Raw genomic sequence first — 21,499 nt, 5'->3', positions numbered from 1 at the left:
CTCTGGGGTACTATGGCCTATTTGAACCAATTCTTTCGATAGGCCTCAGTAACCGGTAGGCGTCCTCATAGGGCAGCGAAGCAAGTCTGGGAATTTTGTCTTTCATCCACATCATGAGCCAAAAATAAAATGTCTGGCTTTTCTCAGTCTAGAAGGCACCAACTTCTAAAATAAGTAAACATTTCTACTACATACATGACCCAATTTAATAATCTTTCCAGTGGTGAAGTATCCCTTTAAATTCAAGGGCTATAGCATGACTGCTGCCAAAAAAATAATTTGTACACTGAGGAAAGGTAAAAGGAAAGGTTGTAGCCTACACTGAGGAAAGGTAAAGTGTAATCATTTCTACACTTTCTTTCTTTCAAAATTCCTTGGGGGGAAACCTTGCCCTCTAAAAAACGACATGCAAAAATGAGGGGCTTCCATTTACGGTAGTTTACTTTGGGGGAAATATTGCACAAGAGATTAGTTTCAGGTTTAGGATTGAAAACTGGTCAACCCAAACACGTCATAAAAGACTGTCCGGTGGGATTGTATAATCCAAATCAAACTATTGTGTAGAGGAAAGTATTTTACTAATTCAAGGCAATTGAAAAACCCGTTTGAGCTCTCTGACCTCATTGGAACGTTTAAAAACGTGCGGGCGGGCGTGTTCTATTGTTCTCCAAACCAGATCCCGCCCCAAACTCACGCCATTGGTTGAGCGCTAACTTAAATACTCTCTCGTCCTGAGACAAGTATGATTTTCCAGCAGTTCATTGATCGCAGGGGGGAGAGGATGACAGCTCGAGTGTACTGCGCGGTGTTATTGTGTCTTTCTGGATGCTGGAGCTCAACAGAAGCTGCTCCAGGACCAAACACAGGTGAGATCAGATTCTCTTTAACTTCATTACGCAATACGCAGCCGGAAAAAATGCGTGAACGAATGTAGGCTACAGGCAGTGGTGTAGTCTACGTGATACGCAGGTATACGCCGTATACCCACTAGGAAATGCCAAGTATTTCCGTATACCCACTAAAAAAAGCGCGAGGATACGTAACAACTTCGTTTTGTGACAGAACTTTCACACTTTCATTCATAAATTCACCGCGTCTGTGTTTGCAATGGACACAGATCAAATCGCGTGAATATTAAAAACTAAAAGAGACTGCAGTTGTTCAACGCGTCTCTGGGAATGAGCGCTCAATGTGTGCTCTACTACACACACACACTGAAGCAAGCGCGTGCTTGTGTCAGCGCTTCACTGTAGCTATGAGGACATGATGTAGCTACACATGACACATGAACTTCATCACAGAGCTGCTATGAGAGTCACTTCATGAGAATTTCACCATTTCATTTGATAAAACTATCGTCATTCATTCGTATCATACACACACAGAAACTGTAATGTCTTTACGACAACCTGTCAAAATAAAAGTTCGGTATAAACTCAAAGAAATTATGAAAGAAATTGCACAGTAAAATCTACTGTAAAATAATAACAATGATGAAATCTATTAAAACTTATTTTAAAAAGGAATATCACACAAGTTTTTATAAATGTTTTAATTTAAACAGTAAACTTGCCAAAACAATAACACAATTTTCTTTCAAAAGCACCATTTCTAAAAGTAAATTTGTATTTGTGACTATATTGTTTTATTTTTATTTATTTTATTGTCAGCTGATAAAACCTGTATTTCAGGGACCATATTCATATAACATCTAAGGCTAAATGTAGGCTAGCTCTTAACTGGCTGAGTTAAATGGTGATTAACACTAAACAGTAGAAAATCAGTCCAGTCTCCTCAGCTGTAAATGTCATTGGCTGTTAAAGTCTTGAGTTGCTTATAAATTGACATGTTGATAACACTTAGTCTCATAATGCTCTCAATGACATGTCGTTGCATACTGTATGCATTAGTGAGTGTGGTGGTGCTTATGGGATGATGAGACGGGTTAGTATGAGACGGGTTAGGCGGGGGGGGGGGGGGGGGGGGGGGTGCTGGGGTCACAGTATACTCACTACAAAAAACTAGACTACACCACTGGCTACAGGCGTCCGGAGAAAGATGAACTTTGTACATCAGTTTATATAATTCATATAAAGTTATATAAATATACAAATTGTCATATTACAACTTAACCATATGCTCTGGAGTTGGTAGGATTCTGGCTTGTGCGGGCGGACAGAATTAAGTGTGCAATATCAGGGAGAAATGGGAGTAATGACTGGTGTAAACAGTACACCGACACAATCTTCAGCCCCAATGTTGAAGTTTATGTTCGAGTAACACTCACAGGTCCAATGTGAACCTGTAAAATAAAAATCTTAAAGTTGAAATTTTGCACTCGAAGACAATACACCTGTTCTGAATGTGAAGCTGCAGAAGTAGTCACAAATGTGTAATGTGGCTAACGTAGAATAAAGGCTTATTCTGCAAATTCAGAATCCAGGTTTGTCACGATTGTCTGCGAGGGCAAATTTTAACATTTCAACTCCAGTTTTTTTTTTTTTTTTTAGCTTGATTAGCTTTTAAAATATTGGTTGCTGGTTGGTTAGCCTACTGGTTAACGGGGAATTATACTGCCCCAACCATGTTTTCATCTCATGTGAGCTAGCTTGACTGCTAATTTGTCACTTGTTATTTCTATTTTTAGCTTACAGAGTAGTGATTCTAATAATACTTGTTTGAATTCATAGACATTTGATCTATAACAGCATAAAAAGTAGGCTACATCAGAACAGGTTTTTTTTTTTTTTTTTTTTTTTTTTACCTCAAACAACCTTTTGTAGATAACTACATCAGGAAGTTTCAAATGTGGCTCCCTTTTTGGTAAGAATGCAGGGAAACTAACTGGGTATGAGCATAGTGAGTGTCATCACTCTAGGTTGTTTCTGATTGGAGGAATTCAAGGTGTTATGTCCCCTGTTACAACTGTCTCTGGTCTACCCAAGTTCTCAAATTCACATCTACGTGCTCGAGTTTTGCTACTTTTACCTTCATAGTATTGCATGAAGTGTAACAGTACAGGTGTCCAGTGAAAGATGAACTTTTGTAAATGTAGAAATTGTTTTTTATCAATTTTTTTTTTCATCGTACAAGGAAAACAAAATTAGCTAAGATTTATAGTAAAGCAAGAACATCATTATTAATATGGTTACAAAATAGTTACCAAAATTGTTTGCCATCAATCTGAATTCCACCCCCAAAATGTTTTGTATTTTCTCTTTTTAATAACAATTACAACATGGAGTTATTTTAGCGTATAACTTGTTCAGGGTTTTGTCATTAAAATGAATTGACATATGTCTATAAATTGCTTTTATAAAACGGTTACCATACAACACAAGTATTAAGACCAAAAATATATGTATTGTTACTTTTAGTAAATTAATTAAAGGCTATCCTTCTGCTAAACAAAGTCCTAATAATGATAGGTGCACCAACATATGTGTGTTGAGACCGTGTTTTTGTGTGTGTGATCCAAAGATTGATTACGGCCCAGCTGAGAGACCCATAGTGACTCAGCACACAATTCATCTTGGTGTAGTCCTAATACAGTGTATTTTGTCCCTCTAGCTTCCTGTAGACTGCCTATGGACGCTGGACCTTGTGAAGCATACATGCCCATGTGGGCCTTCGATTCTGCTGCGGGAAAGTGTGTGTCCTTCATATATGGAGGCTGCAAGGGAAATGGCAACAAGTTCAACAGCCAGAAAGAGTGTGAGGAGTCATGCGGAGTGAGAAACGGTAGGACACACACATTACACTGGGGGTAATACACAGGGACGGATTATGAACATGTCCGAAATAGTTATTTCTAGTAAAATATATTCCAATAATATTTAGCCTAGGTACAACTTGTAATTAAGCTCAATTACACCTAGCATTCAAGTTATTTTATATATTTTTAAAATTGTTGTAATTTCACGTTTAATCTCAAAATTAATGTTGAAATAACATAGACAGTAGCTGATATTTTAAATTTTTATTTAATGGCATCTTTTTATGAAAGAGGGCATCACTGATACCAATACTGCTCCTGATGTCTCTATGAAATATATTTTTTCCCTAATTGCAGTAATTAATTATAGGCATTCAGCATTGCAGTATTATTGAAAGCTATCAATTTTAACATTTATTTGTTATATAAAAATATAACAACTTCTAATTTAAGTGAACTTTAAAACAATCTTCACAGACTCATTATAATAAATGTCACATCACATTTACCTGTTCTCCAATATATCAGGGCTCTTTTTTTTCCTGTCATGTCTGTATAACAGCAAGTAATGACCGTAATATTGAAAGTGTTATCGCAATAGTAATATTTCTTATTTATTTTATTTAGCAATACTAAATAATAATCAAAATTATTACTATTAGTTATATTAATTTTTCCAAATTGTGCAGCTCTAGAAGTTATGATGATCATTAATAATTCAAACTCTTCTCACTGAGGCCTCAAATCTCACCATATTCATAATGAACTGAAAATATCTTTAAACTTCATAACATAAGGGGTCTTTAATGTTGTGTTTCACGCCATTGCTTTGGTAAAGTATCTGTCAAACAAACTAATCTCACTAGTCTAGTGGTAATGGGTATAAATAAAAATCTGATACTCTGCGTACCGGTAATTGTATCTTTTACTGTAGTTCAAACAACTGAGGGAAGGGTCTATGTTTTACAGTTCAAATAAGTATGCTAAACCTTACTCTATTGCTCTCTCTAGGCTATTTTTTTTTGGATCATTTTGAATTTAGGCAACATAAAAAAAGGCAGTTTTTAAGATTTAGTCTCACTTCAATTTAAGTTATGTACTGTAATAAAGTTATTTTTCCAGGACCTTTCACGTAAAGAAAGAAGCTCAAAGAGTGGTTCCTGAGGACCTTTCCTGAGTCCTCGTAATTAAAATGGCTTAAACATCCTAAACAATGTTTTATTAAAAATGCAGAAAGTTTTCTGTGATGGGTAGGTTTAGCGTTAGGGAACAGAATATACAGTTTGTACAGTATATAAACTATTACGCCTGTGGAAAGTCCTAATAATGATAGGTGCACCAACATATGTGTGTGTTTGAGACCATGTTTTTGTGTGTGTGATCCAAAGATTGATTACGGCCCAGCTGAGAGACCCATAGTGACCCAGCACACAATTCATCTTGGTGTAATCCTAATACAGTGTATTTTTGTCCCTCTAGCTTCCTGTAGACTGCCTATGGACGCTGGACCTTGTCACGCATACATGCCCATGTGGGCCTTCGATTCTGCTGCGGGAAAGTGTGTGTCCTTCATATATGGAGGCTGCAAGGGAAATGGCAACAAGTTCAACAGCCAGAAAGAGTGTGAGGAGTCCTGCGGAGTGAGAAACGGTAGGACACACACATTACACATTTCATTTATTTCAAAGGTCCTTACAGGAAAAGAACCAAAACCGACAAATAAAACCTGGCATTTTAAAGTAGACAGACCGAAAACGTTCCTTCTAGTAAAGCGTATTACAATAATATTTAGCTTAGGTACAACTTTCACATTTTTTACAGTAAAAATTCATTCAGCATTCAGTGATATGGCTTCTCTGTCATGTGTCTGTATAACAGCAGGAGTTTGTCCAAGCACAAAATATGAAGCAGAAGTGTGTGCCAGGATACATTTTGTGTTGTGTCAATTAAAAAAATAATTTATTTATCGCACCTTTTCTGAAGCTCAATTACACCTAGCATTCAAGTTATTTTATATATATTTTTAAAATTGTAGTAATTTCACGTTTAATCTCAAAATTAATGTCAAAATAACATATTTTATTGTTCATTTCATGGCATCTTTTTATGATGGAGGGCATCACTGATACCAATACTGCTCCTGATTTCTCTATGAAATAGATTTTTTTCCCTAATTTTAGCCATTAATTATAGGCATTCAGCATTACAGTATAATTGCAATCTATCAATTTGAACATTTATTAGGCTTTAAAAAAAAACGCTTTTAATTTAAGTGAACTTAAAACAATCTTCACAAACACATTATAATGTCACATTTACCTCTTTTCAATCTATTAGGCTCTTTTTTTTTTTTTTCTTATTCTTTTTTTCTGTCATGTGTGTATAACAGCCAAGCCAGGAGTGTGTCCAATCACAAACAATGGAACAATGTGTTTAGTGAAGGATAAAGAGTCGTGTGCCAGTGACAGTGAGTGTCCCAACAATCAGAAATGCTGCAGCACGATGTGTAATGGACTTGACTGTATGGCTCCAGTTATAGGTATGATATTTTATATTTATATTATACTACGGGCAGGGGTGCCATTAAGAGTTTAAGGGGGGTATGCAAGAAATAATTTTGGGTCCCTTTTTTTTTCTTTTTACGTTTAATAAGAAATTTTAATTTTAGTTAACATTTTATATTTCAAGTAACACTGAAATATTTTCATAAGTAACAAATGATTTTTAAGGTTTTAATTTTAGTTTCAGTTTTAGTAATTTTTTGTTGTAATGTTATCTTTATGGTTGAAGGCCAGGGTTACTGATACTAAAATTGGTATTGTCTCTTATTTATTTTTTTACTTTAATGATAGACATTAAACATTACAGTATAATTGAGTGCTATCAATTTCAACATTTATTAGGCTTAAAGGAGCATTTCACCCGTGGGAACATTAATCTTTATTGAAAGTGGGTCATGTATGTACCGGTAGTCGAAATGTAAAATAATCTTTGAATTTGGTGCCTTCTTGACGAGAAAAGACAGAAAGTAACTTTAGGGCGTGTTTGTATGAAAGACAACAACTCCCACAATGCACCACATTGCAAAGCTCTGCAAGCCACTCACTAATCCAGAACGGTGCGTATAAGCTAATCGCCTATCAGAGAAATCACTCTTCCGTCTACAAAGCTAGCTAACCACCAGAGCTTGAAATTAATTTCACACAAATATTAAAGTTAGTTAGCGAACTCATCACTGAATTACTCCTCGTTTGTATTTCTTTCAAAATGGTGAACTATTGCATGGTAGTCTCATACACTATTCAATGAAATGTGACTTCCTCCTTATGATGCAAAATTACCATTTTTACGTCTTTATAAGCAGGAAGTGAAACGCTTAAATACTTATTTCTCCCATCTCAGGGAAAAATAAAGGAAAAAACACGACCATTATAATATGACTTGTTTTCTAACAATACAAAGCTTAATGCAAATGGGTGAAGTGTCCCTTTAAAAAAAAAAAATGTAAGTGAAATGAAAAACATCTTCACACAAACCCATGATAAGTGACATGTATATTGCCAAAAGTATTGGGACATCCCTCCAAATAATTGAATTCCAGTGTTCTAATCACTCCCATGGCCACAGTTGTATAAAATCAAGCACTAGGCATGCAGACTCTTCTACAAACATTTGTGAAAGAATGGGTCGCTCTCAGAAGCTCAGTGAATTCAAGTGTTGTACCGTGATAGGTTGCCACCTGTGCAATTAGTCCATTTGTGAAATTTCCTCATTACTAAATATTCCACAGTCAACTGTTAGTGGTATTCTAACAAAGTGGAAAGTTGAAATAATTGGGAACAACAGCAACTCAGCCACGAAGTGGTAGGCTGCGAAAAATCAGAGTGGGGTCAGCGCATGCAGTACGTACGTAGCTATCGGCACCGATAGCTGATTGTTGGAACATTCGGTTATCAGCCAAAAATCCATGCAGATAGTAGTTATGGGGGAGTCTAGAGCAGCTAAGGGTCCGCTGTCATTATACAGTACGAGAGCGGCCTCTAGAGGCAAAATACAAACTATCACTGATGCCTCATGCTGTTTATTTTGACACTGAGGCCCCGTTTACACGTACATGGTTATTTTGAAAAACGGAGACATTTCCCTTCGGTTGTGCTCCTCGTTTACACGCAAACGGAGAATTCTCCTCTGAAAACGATTCTTTCTAAAAACTCCGGCCAGAGTGGAAATTTTGGAAAACTCCGTTTTCACGTTTGCATGTAAACTGAGAAACAAGGAGTTTTAGGCAGTCGACGTCACAGTATGTGACTATTTTCGGGATTCTGGTTGGCTAACATGGCCTTGAGCTTCTCGTTACACTGCCACCTACAGGTTTGGCATGCTCTTGACCGCATATACACGGGTTCGTGTGCACAGGGTTATTTTTGAAAACGAAGAGGGGTGAAATGTCTGTTTATGAAAATAGCCGTCCACGTGTAAACGTAGCCTGAGGCTGTGTGCTGCAAAGAGAGCACATGGGTGGAGAGCGCTGACAGTTGCGAAACGTCATGAAAACAGAACATTATAATGATATGACCTCATTGTAAAGTAATTTAATTTGCTCACTAGATGCTGCATTAGCAGATAAAGAACCGCAGTAGCCCATGTTTGCTGTCGAGGCTGAGAGGACCAACAAGAGTGGTTGCTAGGGGGTTGGGTAGTGATGCATAGAACCGTTGAGTGAATAGTCGTTTTATTGTGAATAGTTATTAACCAATAAGAATCAAGAACTAGAACTAACAGTTTTATAAATTGTATTATTATACTACGTTGAATGCTTGAATCTGATTGGTTGACAAAGATTCTAAGGTGTGCAGTTATTTTCAGGGAAACGCACGGCTAAAGTAGTTCCAGGCAGATCTTGACCACATTACATGTCCATATGACTTCACCAAATGATTTCAGTTATTTCAAAGGTCCTTACAGCAACAACAGCAAAAGAACCAAAAAAAAAAAGTGAAATGAATTCAGCATTCAGTGATATGGCTCTGTCATGTGTCTGTATTACAGCAAAGCCAGGAGTGTGTCCAATCAGATATTACAAAAAACCAAAGTGTGACGAGTTGTGTGCCAATGACGGTGGCTGTCCCAACAATGAGAAATGCTGCAGCACTGGATGTGGACATGAATGTATGCCTCCAAATACAGGTATTTTATTATTGTATATTATAGGGATGAATGCTTGAATCTGATTGGTTGATTATGTTGTAATCAACCAATGGTGTGTAATTATTTTCAGGAAAATGCACGGCTAAAGTAGTTCCAGGCGGGTCTTGACCACATTAGGAACGTCCATATCAATTCACAAAACCATTTCAGTTATTTGAAAGGTCCTTACAGCCTACAACAGCAAAAGCACCAAAACCCACAACGACACTGACCAAGCAAATAATAAATATATTAAACCATAGGATTAAAAAAAAAAAAAGAATTTTTTTACCAAGTGGAATAATTGATTTCGGTCTGTTGAATATACAGGTGAAACTCAAAAAATGTGAAGATTGTGCAAAAGTTTATTTATTTCAACTAATATATTATATACTCATTACATACAAAGTGAGATTTCAAGCCTTTATTTGTTATAATTTTGGGGTTTTCATAAACTGTAAGCCATAATCATCAAAATTATAACAAGGGTGTGAAATATCTCACTTTGCATGTAATGATATAATATATTAGTTATAATACTTGGAATGCAATTCACAATGGAAGTAAAACTAGCTATTCATGCTTTGTGTTTTTGCTGAATGAGCCCTGCTGAAAGGGGCTGAATGTCACTAAATGGCCAGACTAAATCTGAATCTCTATCCATACAGGCTAGGTGCCCTACTGAAGGGGAATCCAGTGTGTGCCGAATACTGTCCCCAAGATGGGCAGTCCTATTTAAATTGTTGTATTTGTGCCTGTGGGAATCTCTGTGATTTTGATATGAGGTTGTCATGGCTGTGATTAAAGCATATTCAAAGGCATTGTTTGGAGTCTGTCTATTAATACTGCGTCGCAGGCTAGAAACTAGAGGTCTTATTTTCATTCCCAAGTGATAATGCTGAATTGGAATACTAGAGAGACTTCTTGTAGAGTACAAATTTGTAGGTGTCTAGAAGCCGACGCCAGGTTGACTTAAGTCAGGTGCTTTGGAGCATTGCTACCACTATATGGGTTCAGGTTTTTTTTTTATTATTTTTTTTTTTTTTTTAAATATGGGATAGTTAACCAGTGTTAAGAAGCTGCTTCAGAATTTGAATTCATTAACAACCAGTCTGGGGGTCGTTATAGGGTTAGCCCACGGCCCAATGTATGAAAATCAAGGAAAAAAGACCAGTCCTTCAAAACAACACATATTTGAATATCATTGCATTACAGAAAGTGGAAAATGCTTGCCACATTCTTAGACATCCATTTTTCAGTAGTTGGATTGTAGATTCTGTGACACTTGGTCATGCTCTCAAAGTGGTGGCATAAACTGAGACGACTTGACATCAAGCTCTTCCATGTATATTTATCACAGATGCCTAAATCACGCAGTTCCTTTGAGAAGTTTACGTGACCGCAAACTATGGTTTTCTAAAAACACTGAAAAAAAATGTCTTTAGCCACTTTTTCACATAAGCAATCTTTGCTTGTGACCATCAAAAAACGACAAAAAACAAAGGTGGCTTATCTTTGATTTTGATACTCACAAAAAAAATCGAATCTTTGCTCATGACTCACAAAACAAAAACAGGTGTCCCCTCTCTTTCATATTTCTTGATTCCGCAGACTCCTTGATGAATATGATTTTGTTAGATATTTATTTAATGACTTCAGGAAGGGGCATGCCAACATAACAAACATAACACCCTCTTCCTGCTTACTCTATACTGGGTGTATATACAGTCTCCATCGCTAGCCAAAAACAGGATACATTTTAAAGACTATTATAAAAAAGGCACCCCTTCCCTACCTTTTTTTTTTTTCTTTTTTTTTTTACCAGGACTTCTGGTACATGCTAGTGAATCCAAGTCAACTAGATTTAGAACCACAGATATATCGATCTTCTGTTTATCTGCAACACTGGTGATCAGTGATCTAAAAAAAAAAGGCACAACACAAAAATAACAACTGCTACAGTATGGTTATCCCTACTTTAGAAACCAATTCCCTCGGTATTTGAATATAGAGTCAAACCAGTCCCATGTGTACATATCACTGTTAGCTTTGATTTGTGTCTAGTTGTATGTTTGAGTTTGGGTTCTTTTTTCCCTTGTGGTGAGGTTGTGTTTTCGGTTTAGAAAAAGTAATTTTTACACTCCCTGAAGTGATCCCAATAATGTCGACGCTACGTGTAAAGTGAGCGACTAATAGGGAACTGTGTTGACAGAGTTGTCCAGAGCGTTTACATTTTTCCAGAATATAAAGTTTCTAATTGCATTAAATATTTGAATTACAAAAATAACATAAGACTTTGCTTTAAGATTCACATTTTACTAGAACATAACATTTTGTAAGAGTCTCAGGGAAGTACACAGTCCAAACAATGGAATCATAAAGAGCAAAAATTACTTTTTCTAAACTAAAAATACAACCCCACCACAAGGGGAAAAAAGAACCCAAACTAAAACATACAACTAGGCACAAGTCAAATCTAACAAGACATGTGGAAAACACAATAGAAAAAGAAAACACCCCAAAATGGTGTTCTGTGTCTGTCTCCCAAAAGTGCCCACCCCTAGAGGCGTGAGGAACGCAGCTATGGCCGCCACATAGACATTAAGCGTGGAAGGCGAGACCCCGTCAGAGAAGTGACTCTGGAGGAACTCCAGCACTGAAGCCACTGGGTAGTTAACTGGGTCCAACTGATGTTCTCTGCACCATAAAGTGAATACATTCCATTTTAATGCATACAGTTTCCTCGTGGAGGGGGCTCTAGATTTTCAGATGGTCTCAACAACCTTAGTTGAGAGGCCAGCATTTACAAGTTGGTCCCCCTCAGGGGCCAGACCCACAGCTCCGGTCGAGGGTGATATATTGTGCCCCGGCCTGAGACAGAAGGTCCCTCCTGATGGGGATTTGCCACGGAGAGCCCGCTAGGAGAGCTATTATGTCTGAAAACCATACTCGGGCCGGCCAGTACGGGCTACTAGGAGCAAGCTGATCCCGTGCCGCCGGACCCTCTCTAGAACCCCTGGGAGCAGAGCTATCGGGGGAAATGTGTACAGGCGTTGCCTCGGCCACGCCTGCACCATGGCATCTAGTCCCAGAGGAGCTGCAAGTGTGAGGGAAAACCAGAGCGCACAGTGTGTGTTCTTGTGAGAGGCGAACAGATCCACTTCCGCCTGACCGAACTTCCTCCATATCAACTCCACCGTCTCGGGGTGGAGTCTCCATTCCCGGGCCTCAGCCCCTGCCTCGACAGGATGTTTGCCCCCACATTTTTGTCCCCGGAAATAAACATTGCTCTGATTGAGAGTAGTTTGCCCTGGGACCACAGAAGAACCTGGTGCACCAGTCTGCATAGAGGGCGTGATCTCAGGCCCTCCTGTCGAGTTATATATGAGAGCACCGACGTATTGTCTGTTAGAACATGATACCCACTAAGGTCTGGAAGGAAATGTCTGAAAGCCAGAAATACTGGCAACATCTCCAGGCAATTGATGTGCCACGAGAGATGGTAGTCCTTCAATGGACCCCTGGTGTAGCTGCCCTCCATGACCACTCCCCAGCCTGTGAGGGACGCATCCGTGGTCACTATTTTTCTCTGACACAGTGCTCCCAACACAGGGCCTTGGGACAGGAACCATGGTTTCTTCCACATGACCAAAGAACGAAGGCATCTGCGCGTTACTTTGATCGTGCAAAATGGGTTCCCCATCGGGGAAAACCCTCTGGTCCTGAACCACCACTACTGGGCCCTCATATACAGCAGGCCAAAAGGTATTAGGGGAGAGCCGGGACAGTTGAAACACTTTTCAGATAAACGTCATATTCTAAGATAAGGTTACAGATAGATTATTTTTTTGTGATCAACAACTCACATATGTGTTCTCTTAGTATCATGTGTTTTTCGGTACAAATATAGAATGATTTAAGTAAAAATTTACTTTGAACAGTAGTTGTGCTTTGTTTCAATTTCATTGCAAGTTGCAACACAGGGGTGGAACAGATGAAAGAAACATAACAGTTTAAACAGCAACTATTCATCTAATGCTTGTTTTTATTAACAATACCTGACAAGTAACTTATGTACATATTGTTACAAACATATTTTGTTATTTATTTTAATTAAAAATTTTGCCATTTACTTTATATATATGAGAGTGATTTGACAAACAACGCCAAATAAGTCAAACAGTCACACAGAACGCTTGCTGAAGACCAGAAAGCTGACGTTGTTGTGATCCGGCGTCCTTTTATAGCTTCCGCATCACCGTCACATGCAACGGCGCAAGCAACACATATCGAGATTGGACTAGTTCCATACAGGCTTCAGACGCATCACGCTGAAGGCGTTCCCCATTGTGTCGATTCTCAACGCACCGTGAGTTCCTCGAAAGGGAACTGATGTTTTGAACGTTCAGAAAACATTCAGAAATAAAATTTTCATAACTTAATGGGAATGTTTAACAAAACATTCTAAGAACATATTTTTGTTATCTGGGAATGTTGTTCTAAGAATGTTTTCACTCAACATTATGAGAACATCAGTCAAGTACAAAAAACATCACAAGGACATACTAAAAACGTTGTTCTAAAAACGTTTTATCTCAACGTTTCGAGAATGTATTTTAACTATATAAACACCTTTCCACAAACATTATTTCAGGAAAAAAATGTTTACATAACGTTAGTGAAAGTTATGGGAATGTTCCCTGTTATCTGGGTTGAGCCACACGCGTCTTGGAGGATTTCTCAATAGGCTACTCTTAATCACTTGCACCAGACACCTCTTAGATGATTTCTAAATACTCTTAATTATTTACAACACACGCCTCTTGGATTATTCTTAAAACTCTTAATTACTTGTACCACACGCCTCTTAGGTGATTTCTCAACACTCTTAATTACTTGTACCACACTCCTCTTAAGTGACTACGTTTACATGCAGCCAATAACCCGTTCAAAACCGGAATATTAGCAATAACCCGGTCGCGCACAGCCATGTAAACACCGGCAAAACCGGGGATATGCTCATATCCCGGTTTTTAAAAACCGGGATATTATACCTGGGGTACCCCTTTACTAACCCGAATATTTGGTCTTGTAAACGCGTTTCGGTAGCCTGGGAAAACCCAGACCACTTCCGGCAAATTTAGATTTGCTCTGCAAGTGGGTCTAGCAAAGAGCCCATTGAAACCCATTTCCAATCCGTCGAAATCGCGGCACCAATCAGAAACGTTGGGGCGGGCTTTACACGATGACGACAGAGCTGAGACGGTGACGCAGATTTTGTACATTACAAAGATGGATGCCGCCGTGGAACATCACAACATCACTCGTTCGAATCAGCTATCGCGTTTGTTTCAAGCGATTTAAAATGGTCATTTTTGTTAACACAAACAGAGAATTGCTGAGAGTCTCGAGATGTTTCTTTGTCGCTCTGCATACGTCATGTCATTCATCGCTCTGATTGGTTTTAGATCTATCCGACGTCCGTTGGTGACGCCCCTGTGGAAATGAATTGTCTATGGAGCTTTGCCAGGCCCTTACTCAGTTACAACTGAGAGTGGTCTGGGTTTTCCCAGGCTAGCGTTTCGGCATATCCCCATCAAAATGTGTGTTCAGCGCATGTTCTATTCGCAAGGAATCTTGGTCTTTTGAGTAGAGACGGCGCATAAAAAAACCCGCGTGCAGTATAGTGGAAGTAAACAAGTCGAGGTTAACATGGCGACACGCAGCACAGCACCACACTTTTGGAGCGAGGAGGAGACCAATTTCTTTATATGTGTGGCATAGCTCCAGCTACATTTCCCATCTCTTGCTCAATTTCTCTCCTTCTATTAATAAAGACCATGAGGCACAGTAGTGTCAAGTGCTGCTGGTGGATCAGTACCAGCGCCAAAGCGCAAACAAAGACTATCGCTATCTGCCCCAAACTATTCATTATCCGCCTGCTGCTGCTGTTGTTGTTGTCTTTGGATACAGGAAGAAGAATCGGAAATGACGCATATTGCGTCTTAATGTTGTCCGTACGTCCAGACGCTAACCGTGCGTCGCCGTTTACATCGGGATATTGGCGACTGATTACACATTCCATGTATACAGGAGTAACGCTCTCTGCTCACGCATGTAAACGGGTTATCCCGAATGTTTCAGAAACCCGAATAGTGACCTTAACCCGACCATAACCCGAATTTGAACAGCTTGTAAATGTAGTCAGTGATTTCTCAACACTCTTAATTACTTGTACCACACGCCTCTTAAGTGATTTCTCAACACTCTTAATTACTTGTACCACACACCTCTTAAGTGATTTCTCAACACTCTTAATTACTTGTACCACACGCCTCTAAAGTGATTTCTCAACACTCTTAATTACTTGTACCACACACCTCTTAAGTGATTTCTCAACACTCTTAATTACTTGTACCACACACCTCTTAAGTGATTTCTCAACACTCTTAATTACTTGACACACGTTATTAGCCTACTCGATACTCTCTTTCACTCAATCATTCATTCATACCCATTCATTCATACCCATTCATTCATACCCATGTGCAATTTTGAGATCTGGAACCCCATTTCTCAATTTTAAATTTAGGTTCCAAATTGGTGAGGGCTTTTAATAGTTACCACTACCCAGGCTTAACCGACAGAAGACTGGCCAATTGCTTTCTTTATTTTTGGCACCAGTTGTTTTGTGTAGCCTGTGCCAATCTGCCTGTTGTGGTTCCGACCTCTTACCATCTCCTGGCTGTGCTCACCAATTTATGCCGTAAAAGTATAAGAAATCACTCAAGTCACGGAGTTTCAGATGCCGGTGAAGACAACAAAGCCGAGATGCCTGCAGAACAACCTCAGTCAATACTTTTTTTATTTTACAACTTGCCCCCCAACTTTACTGAGGCATAGTGCACTCTGAGACATAGTGCACTCTGTGACCTGAGGCCTTCTCTGAGTTTTGCACTACAGGCTGTAAAACATATCTTAATGAAAAAATGTTTTTGACTTAAGCGCAATTTATCCGTATGTACTTTATTATAACTAAATGTATTTGTGGCACACTATAATTTGGTATACTTAATGTCTGTCAAAATGGATTAACTAATTTTGGTGCTAAATGCATTTGAGTTGTTCAACTTTGTATTAAAAGTTGTATTAAATATAATTGTTTGTGCTAAAGTGGAACTATTCCAAGTATACTTAAAACACATTGCTTACTCACTACAAAAAACTAGACTACACCACTGCTCTCTCTGTATTCAAAGTGCAAACAGAGACCAAAACAGAGACCAGCCACAACTACAACGTCCAGAGATAGCCTAGGTTTGATATTGGGAGACGGGCTATTGTATGCAGTCTAATTTGCGCGCATCGTGTTTTACTTTCATTTTCACTCCGTAGTGGCGGTGCTGAGCGCGCGTTTTACAAGATAAGGGGCCATTCACACAGAATGCGTTTTTGCTTTGTAAAATGCGATACGCTGGCAGTAGAATGGGGGAACTGATTTTAACTTGAGCGCCGCGTTTTTAGAATGCTGTGTCATGCGCGAGACGCTGCAAAAGATGCAAGACGCGAGCGCAAGTTTACACATCCGTCTAGCGCGTTTACATAGAAAAACAATGGAAAAGTACCGCACTGGAATGGAAAAACACGTTCTGTGTGAACCGCCCTAAGACATCTCAGATCGACTCTCTGTTGCGCAACAAATCCTCCGCCATCGTAACGCGATCAGTGAACTGATTCCTGCTGCACTGTCACAGTCTGTGTGCGACTGCAACTCATGCTGGATGAGCAGAGTAGACGTTTACAATAGCAAAACGACAGTGGAGGCGGCCGATTCCGCTGTATACACCGTAATGTAATGTGAATGTAGCGGTGACATATTCTATGCTAATCATGGTGATATCGCGAGACAGCTTTTCACTCGTCGAGAAATCTCGTCACACCCCTAATTATAAGGTGTCTCATCTTGGCCCAGACAGCAGCAACATGGCGGATTACTTACAACCCCGCTAACGACTGACAAGTTGATTAGTGAACTTGATAAACTAAGGAAAAATATAACTGGTGAACCACGCTGCTGAATTCGTCACTGAAGTCCCTCCAATCGTCAATTGCTTCTATCATGTTAATTTTGCCAAAGTTCTAGGCGATGTCCTTTCTGCCCCACCAGAGCTTGACAGAGTCCATCGGAGCCTGAGACCTAAACTAAGGCCAAAATCCCCGTTCGGTTATAATGCGATTTCACCGTTATATTGAGAAGGAAGCTGTGCTCAAGTGCAGGGGCGAGGGCCGCGAAAGAGATTCCGCGCAAGGGGCATAGAATCAAATTCTATAAAGACTTCTGTGCTTCCGTGGCTAAAAAGAGAGCCTCGTTCAACAATGTGAAGGGCCTGCTGTATAAACACGGTGTTCGTTTTGGCATGTTTTATCCGGCCTTCGTGTGTCATACAACGATTATGAGTACTACTTCTACAGGAAAAAACTTTTGAATCTACAATCAAAACTTTGCTGAGTAACTTAATGGATGATGACATATAGGTACTTCAGAGACTATTCCTTTTTCCTGTGAGTGAATTGACTAATACCTTTAGGTGCCGCTCCATGGTTGCTTATTTCTAAAAGTATGCTATTTAGTCTCCATAGATCTGTACACAATTAAGGTAAGACTATAGGCTATCTAACCAACCAGAAGTCATGACCCTCCCTTACCAATAAGCTGACCAACTTAACTTCCTTCAACTTGTATAACTTATATAATTATGCCATGGTTTCCCATGTACACTTAATTAGAATAATACTGCAATTATCAGAGGTTGAGGCTCACCCTATTTAGAGTGTCTAGCAACACTGTTATTCTACGTGAAAATTCAATTATTAGCCTCTCCAGTCTGAGTACACATGACTACTGCCAATTCTTTTGGAGGATCTCTAAAATTTCAGTTGGCGTGCCCCAATGCTCCACCTAAACTGAATTTAAGTCCGTTAACTATCTTCACTGCTCAGGCATGTCATTTGCACGTTGAATCACCTCACTCACAGCTCTCAGATAAAGCCAAAGTGCAAAATCTGTGGATTTGGATTTGATCTAAATGATCAAATGGATAATACACTCCAAACCTTGCTTCCTTATCTAGTCACTAGATATACAGTGTGTGTCGGACACTTAGGCGTTTTTAAATGTGTTCATGTTTAAATAATAAGGATTTTTAGAGAAATGCAGAAGTTAACACATGCATGATGTCAAAACTTAATATGCCAACCGATTCCATTAAGTTTGGAAAACCCTGCACCCTTTGGACAGTTTTGTGAATTGCAATGTAATTGTATGACTCTTTCTAAAATGCAAGGGTTATCAGGATGTTTTAGTCATAGTTAATAAGCTCCTAATGTGGGTCAAAGTTTTTACCACCAAGAAAGGCAGTGCTGTCTTTACGGCAAAAATACTGGATTGAGACATCCTTCCCAGAAGTAAATGTCACACATTGTTTCCAAGGGTGTAAGTTTGATTTTTTAATTAGTGGGGAGATCCCCGGAAGCTGAGGATTCAGGAAATGAATAGAATAATATATTAAAGTCCACCTGTGGTGAAAATCAAGTTTTTAATGTTGTTTATATGTCTATGTGGTGTTTTTGAAGTGCTTTAAGACAAACCATGTGCAGATTCATAAGTCAATACCAATGCGGAGTATTTTCTCCTTAAAACTGCAGTGAAACAAGACTCAAAAGTTTTAAAAACCAGGTTTGAAATCGCTGGTGTTTCTGACGTCACAATAGTGCAACGCATCATAGTGCATAGTTAAATGCAATAATCAATAGCAATGTGTCTACTGTCTTGTTCCTTGCTATTTGAAGAAGCCAAACACATCTACGCCTGTCATTAACATAAATTAACTGTTGGCATATTTTTTTCACATAAATATTGTCTAGTTTGTCCAGCTGGACATGGCACACAGCAATAAATTAGAGGCACACAGTCTCACTTGTGCCATCGTTCTTCGGAGACATTTTTTTTCAGTCTCCTAAGAGCACTTAAACTCCTTTCAGCCTCAGCTGAGAATGGGATGACTAAAAGCAGCCTGACAAGGGTTTCAACTTGATCAAACAGGCCCCCGCTTCAACGAGACCAAGCCTTCAACACACCAAGACCCACTCCTAAACATAACCCTTACAGAAACCTGTGCAAAACACAAGAATTAAATAGAAACATTTGGCATATTTATAAGCCTTTTTAACTAGTGTGCATACATTAAATAGCTGGTTGTCACAGTCTTTCACTTTAAGTGCCCCTCACAAAGAAGTGTACAAATACACACAAACACACACACAACACACGTGTTTAGGCTTGCCCCGTCGCCCGTTCAGCCTCAGTCCAAGTCAAAGCCTGCATGAGCTCCGAAAGCGCAACCCTTTTCCCCACGCACCAGGGCCCCCGTCCCAAGATAACATCTGACCCTGAGCCATAGAAGCCATCCTGATCGGTCAGGAGAGAAGAAGAGAGGGCTAAGTCCCGCCGAGGCCAGACCACCTCGAAGAAGTCATGCGTTTACCTTCCAACCCCCTGTTCAAACTGTAAATGCTGGGCCCGTCCCACACACATTGTTCGCACCCAAGAAAACTTCCACTGTGATAGCGCACCCACTGTCAATAAAGAGCATTTTTCCTCTTCGCAACAACGCGGTCGTCAGTACCTTGCCTACCGAACTACCGTCCGAAAGACTTCAGACATGGGAAGCCATCCCGGGCGTATCACTCTGGGTTCTGTAGACTATAAAAGACTATAAAACAACCTTTATTTATTTAAGGAGAGAAGACTCACTGAGATTAAAATCTCTTTTACAGGAGTGTCCTGGCCAACATAGGCAGCTGAGTTTGCATGTACAGTTATACATCAGTTACGATATACAAAAAAATATATACATTTACACACCATTCATTTACTCTGAAGATTACTTAATACATTTTTAAAATTGACTACAAGACACCAACTTCATCTCATTGTGGAGAAGATTCCAATCTGAGGTTGCAGCATATTTAAAAGAGGTCTTACCAAGCTCGGTTCTGGCAAAATGCACATACAGATTGTAATTTGATTCAGAATGTAATGAGTAATTTTTTGTTTCCATTTAAAAAAACAACAACACAGATAAGAGGGTAGATAACCCAATATAGCTTTATATATCAACAAATACCAGTGCCTTTTTTTAAATTCAGAAGAAATTTTAGAGTTTGAAAATAACATGCATTTAGTTTTTTTCCCTTTAAAACCAGCTTCAAAGCACAAAACCTATTTTGGATGATATCAAAAGCAGATTGTAAAAAAGCCACAGATTGCTGCTTAGAGGAAGCTGAACAATAAATAATAGCATCATCTGCATAAAAACGAAACCTTCTATTATCAATTTCAAAATCCAGACAATTGATATATATGCTGAATAATAGCGGCCCTAACACAGATCCTTGAAGTACTCCCTTAACCACCTCCAGTGGATCTGACTGAATACTTTCCATAACTTCCTTTAAATAAGCAGTGAACCATAAGATTACATTTTCTGATAGTCCTACTGATCGAAGCCTTTTTAATAACAAATCATGATCCACAGTGTCGAAGGCCTTTGATAAATCAATAAAAACACAAGCACAGTGTTTCTTGTCATCTAAGGACTCCACTATGTCGAGCAAGACTTTTAAAATGGCTGTATTACAGAATCCGGATTGGTTAATATAAAAAAATATTATGACTATTTAAATATCGTGTCAATTGCTCACTAACAAATTTTTACAAAAGTTTTGAGAGAATACAAAGTTTAGATATAGGTCTATAATTGTCCATTATAGAAGGATCGCCCCCTTTTGACAGACAAACTACAAATGCTGACTTCCAGATCAGTGGAATTTTGTTAGTTAATAAAGAAAGGTTAAACAAATACATCTTTGTTCAAGCTTTTGGTCCAGTAGTTAAACAGCTTTGTTCCAGCAGTGATTCATTTTATTAATAGTATTAAGATGGAGTAAATTGTTTTAGTGTGATTTTAGTGTCTTGTTCGGTTTGTATGCATGGTGTTATCGTCTATATGTCTGAGAAATAGCCTAAACTTGTTCTCTGGAACTTAATTTACCTACGGGTACAAATAAAAAGCAACCAACCAACCAACCAATCAGTGAGTGAGAAATAAGATCAGCCCCTAATTTTAAAAACAACGGAGCAGTAGTCAGGACCTTGCGATTTATTCACATCTAGTTATTTTAAAGCAGAACAGACGTCAGAACAAATAATTTGTTCAAAAGCAAACTCTCTTGGCCATAGTGAATGCACTCAATGCAGTGAAGAAGAAAAAAATTTAGTAGCCTATTTGTCTAGTGGACTAGAAGTAAAGTATAAAATTATAAGTATTTAGCATAAAATAAAAAAAGCTCAAATAAAGTAATGGTAAAATTGCCTCAAAATTTTACTCTAGGCTACATGTAGCCAGTTACATTCATCACTGCATATGAGGTATGACATCGCTTTTTTTGGTTAATTGTTAGGTAAGACTAGATGGACACATATTAGTCATTATAAACTAGTTTGAACGCCTAAATTTTAGATGAGACAGCGAAATG

The 21,499-nt window shown here is 38.7% G+C and overlaps 1 protein-coding gene across 2 annotated transcripts in view; it reads left to right on the top strand.

Moving 5' to 3' along the window:
* Window positions 1-9,723, top strand: part of LOC306986448 (papilin-like) — a 46,280-nt gene extending 36,557 nt beyond the window's left edge. For both annotated transcript variants that reach the window (XM_079589676.1, XM_079589677.1), the window contains 5 exons: window positions 3,571-3,741; window positions 5,195-5,365; window positions 6,105-6,254; window positions 8,765-8,902; window positions 9,571-9,723. In XM_079589676.1, coding sequence (XP_079445802.1) covers window positions 3,571-3,741; window positions 5,195-5,365; window positions 6,105-6,254; window positions 8,765-8,902; window positions 9,571-9,575 — 635 coding nt within the window. In that variant the 3' untranslated portion in view covers window positions 9,576-9,723. The remainder of the gene's footprint in view (window positions 1-3,570; window positions 3,742-5,194; window positions 5,366-6,104; window positions 6,255-8,764; window positions 8,903-9,570) is intronic.
* Window positions 9,724-21,499: the final 11,776 nt, after the last annotated feature.

This window comes from Phoxinus phoxinus (genome assembly GCF_949152265.1).
Source record: "Phoxinus phoxinus genome assembly, chromosome: 18".
Lineage (NCBI taxonomy): Eukaryota > Metazoa > Chordata > Actinopteri > Cypriniformes > Leuciscidae > Phoxinus > Phoxinus phoxinus.
This window is presented reverse-complemented; position numbering and strand designations above follow the sequence as displayed.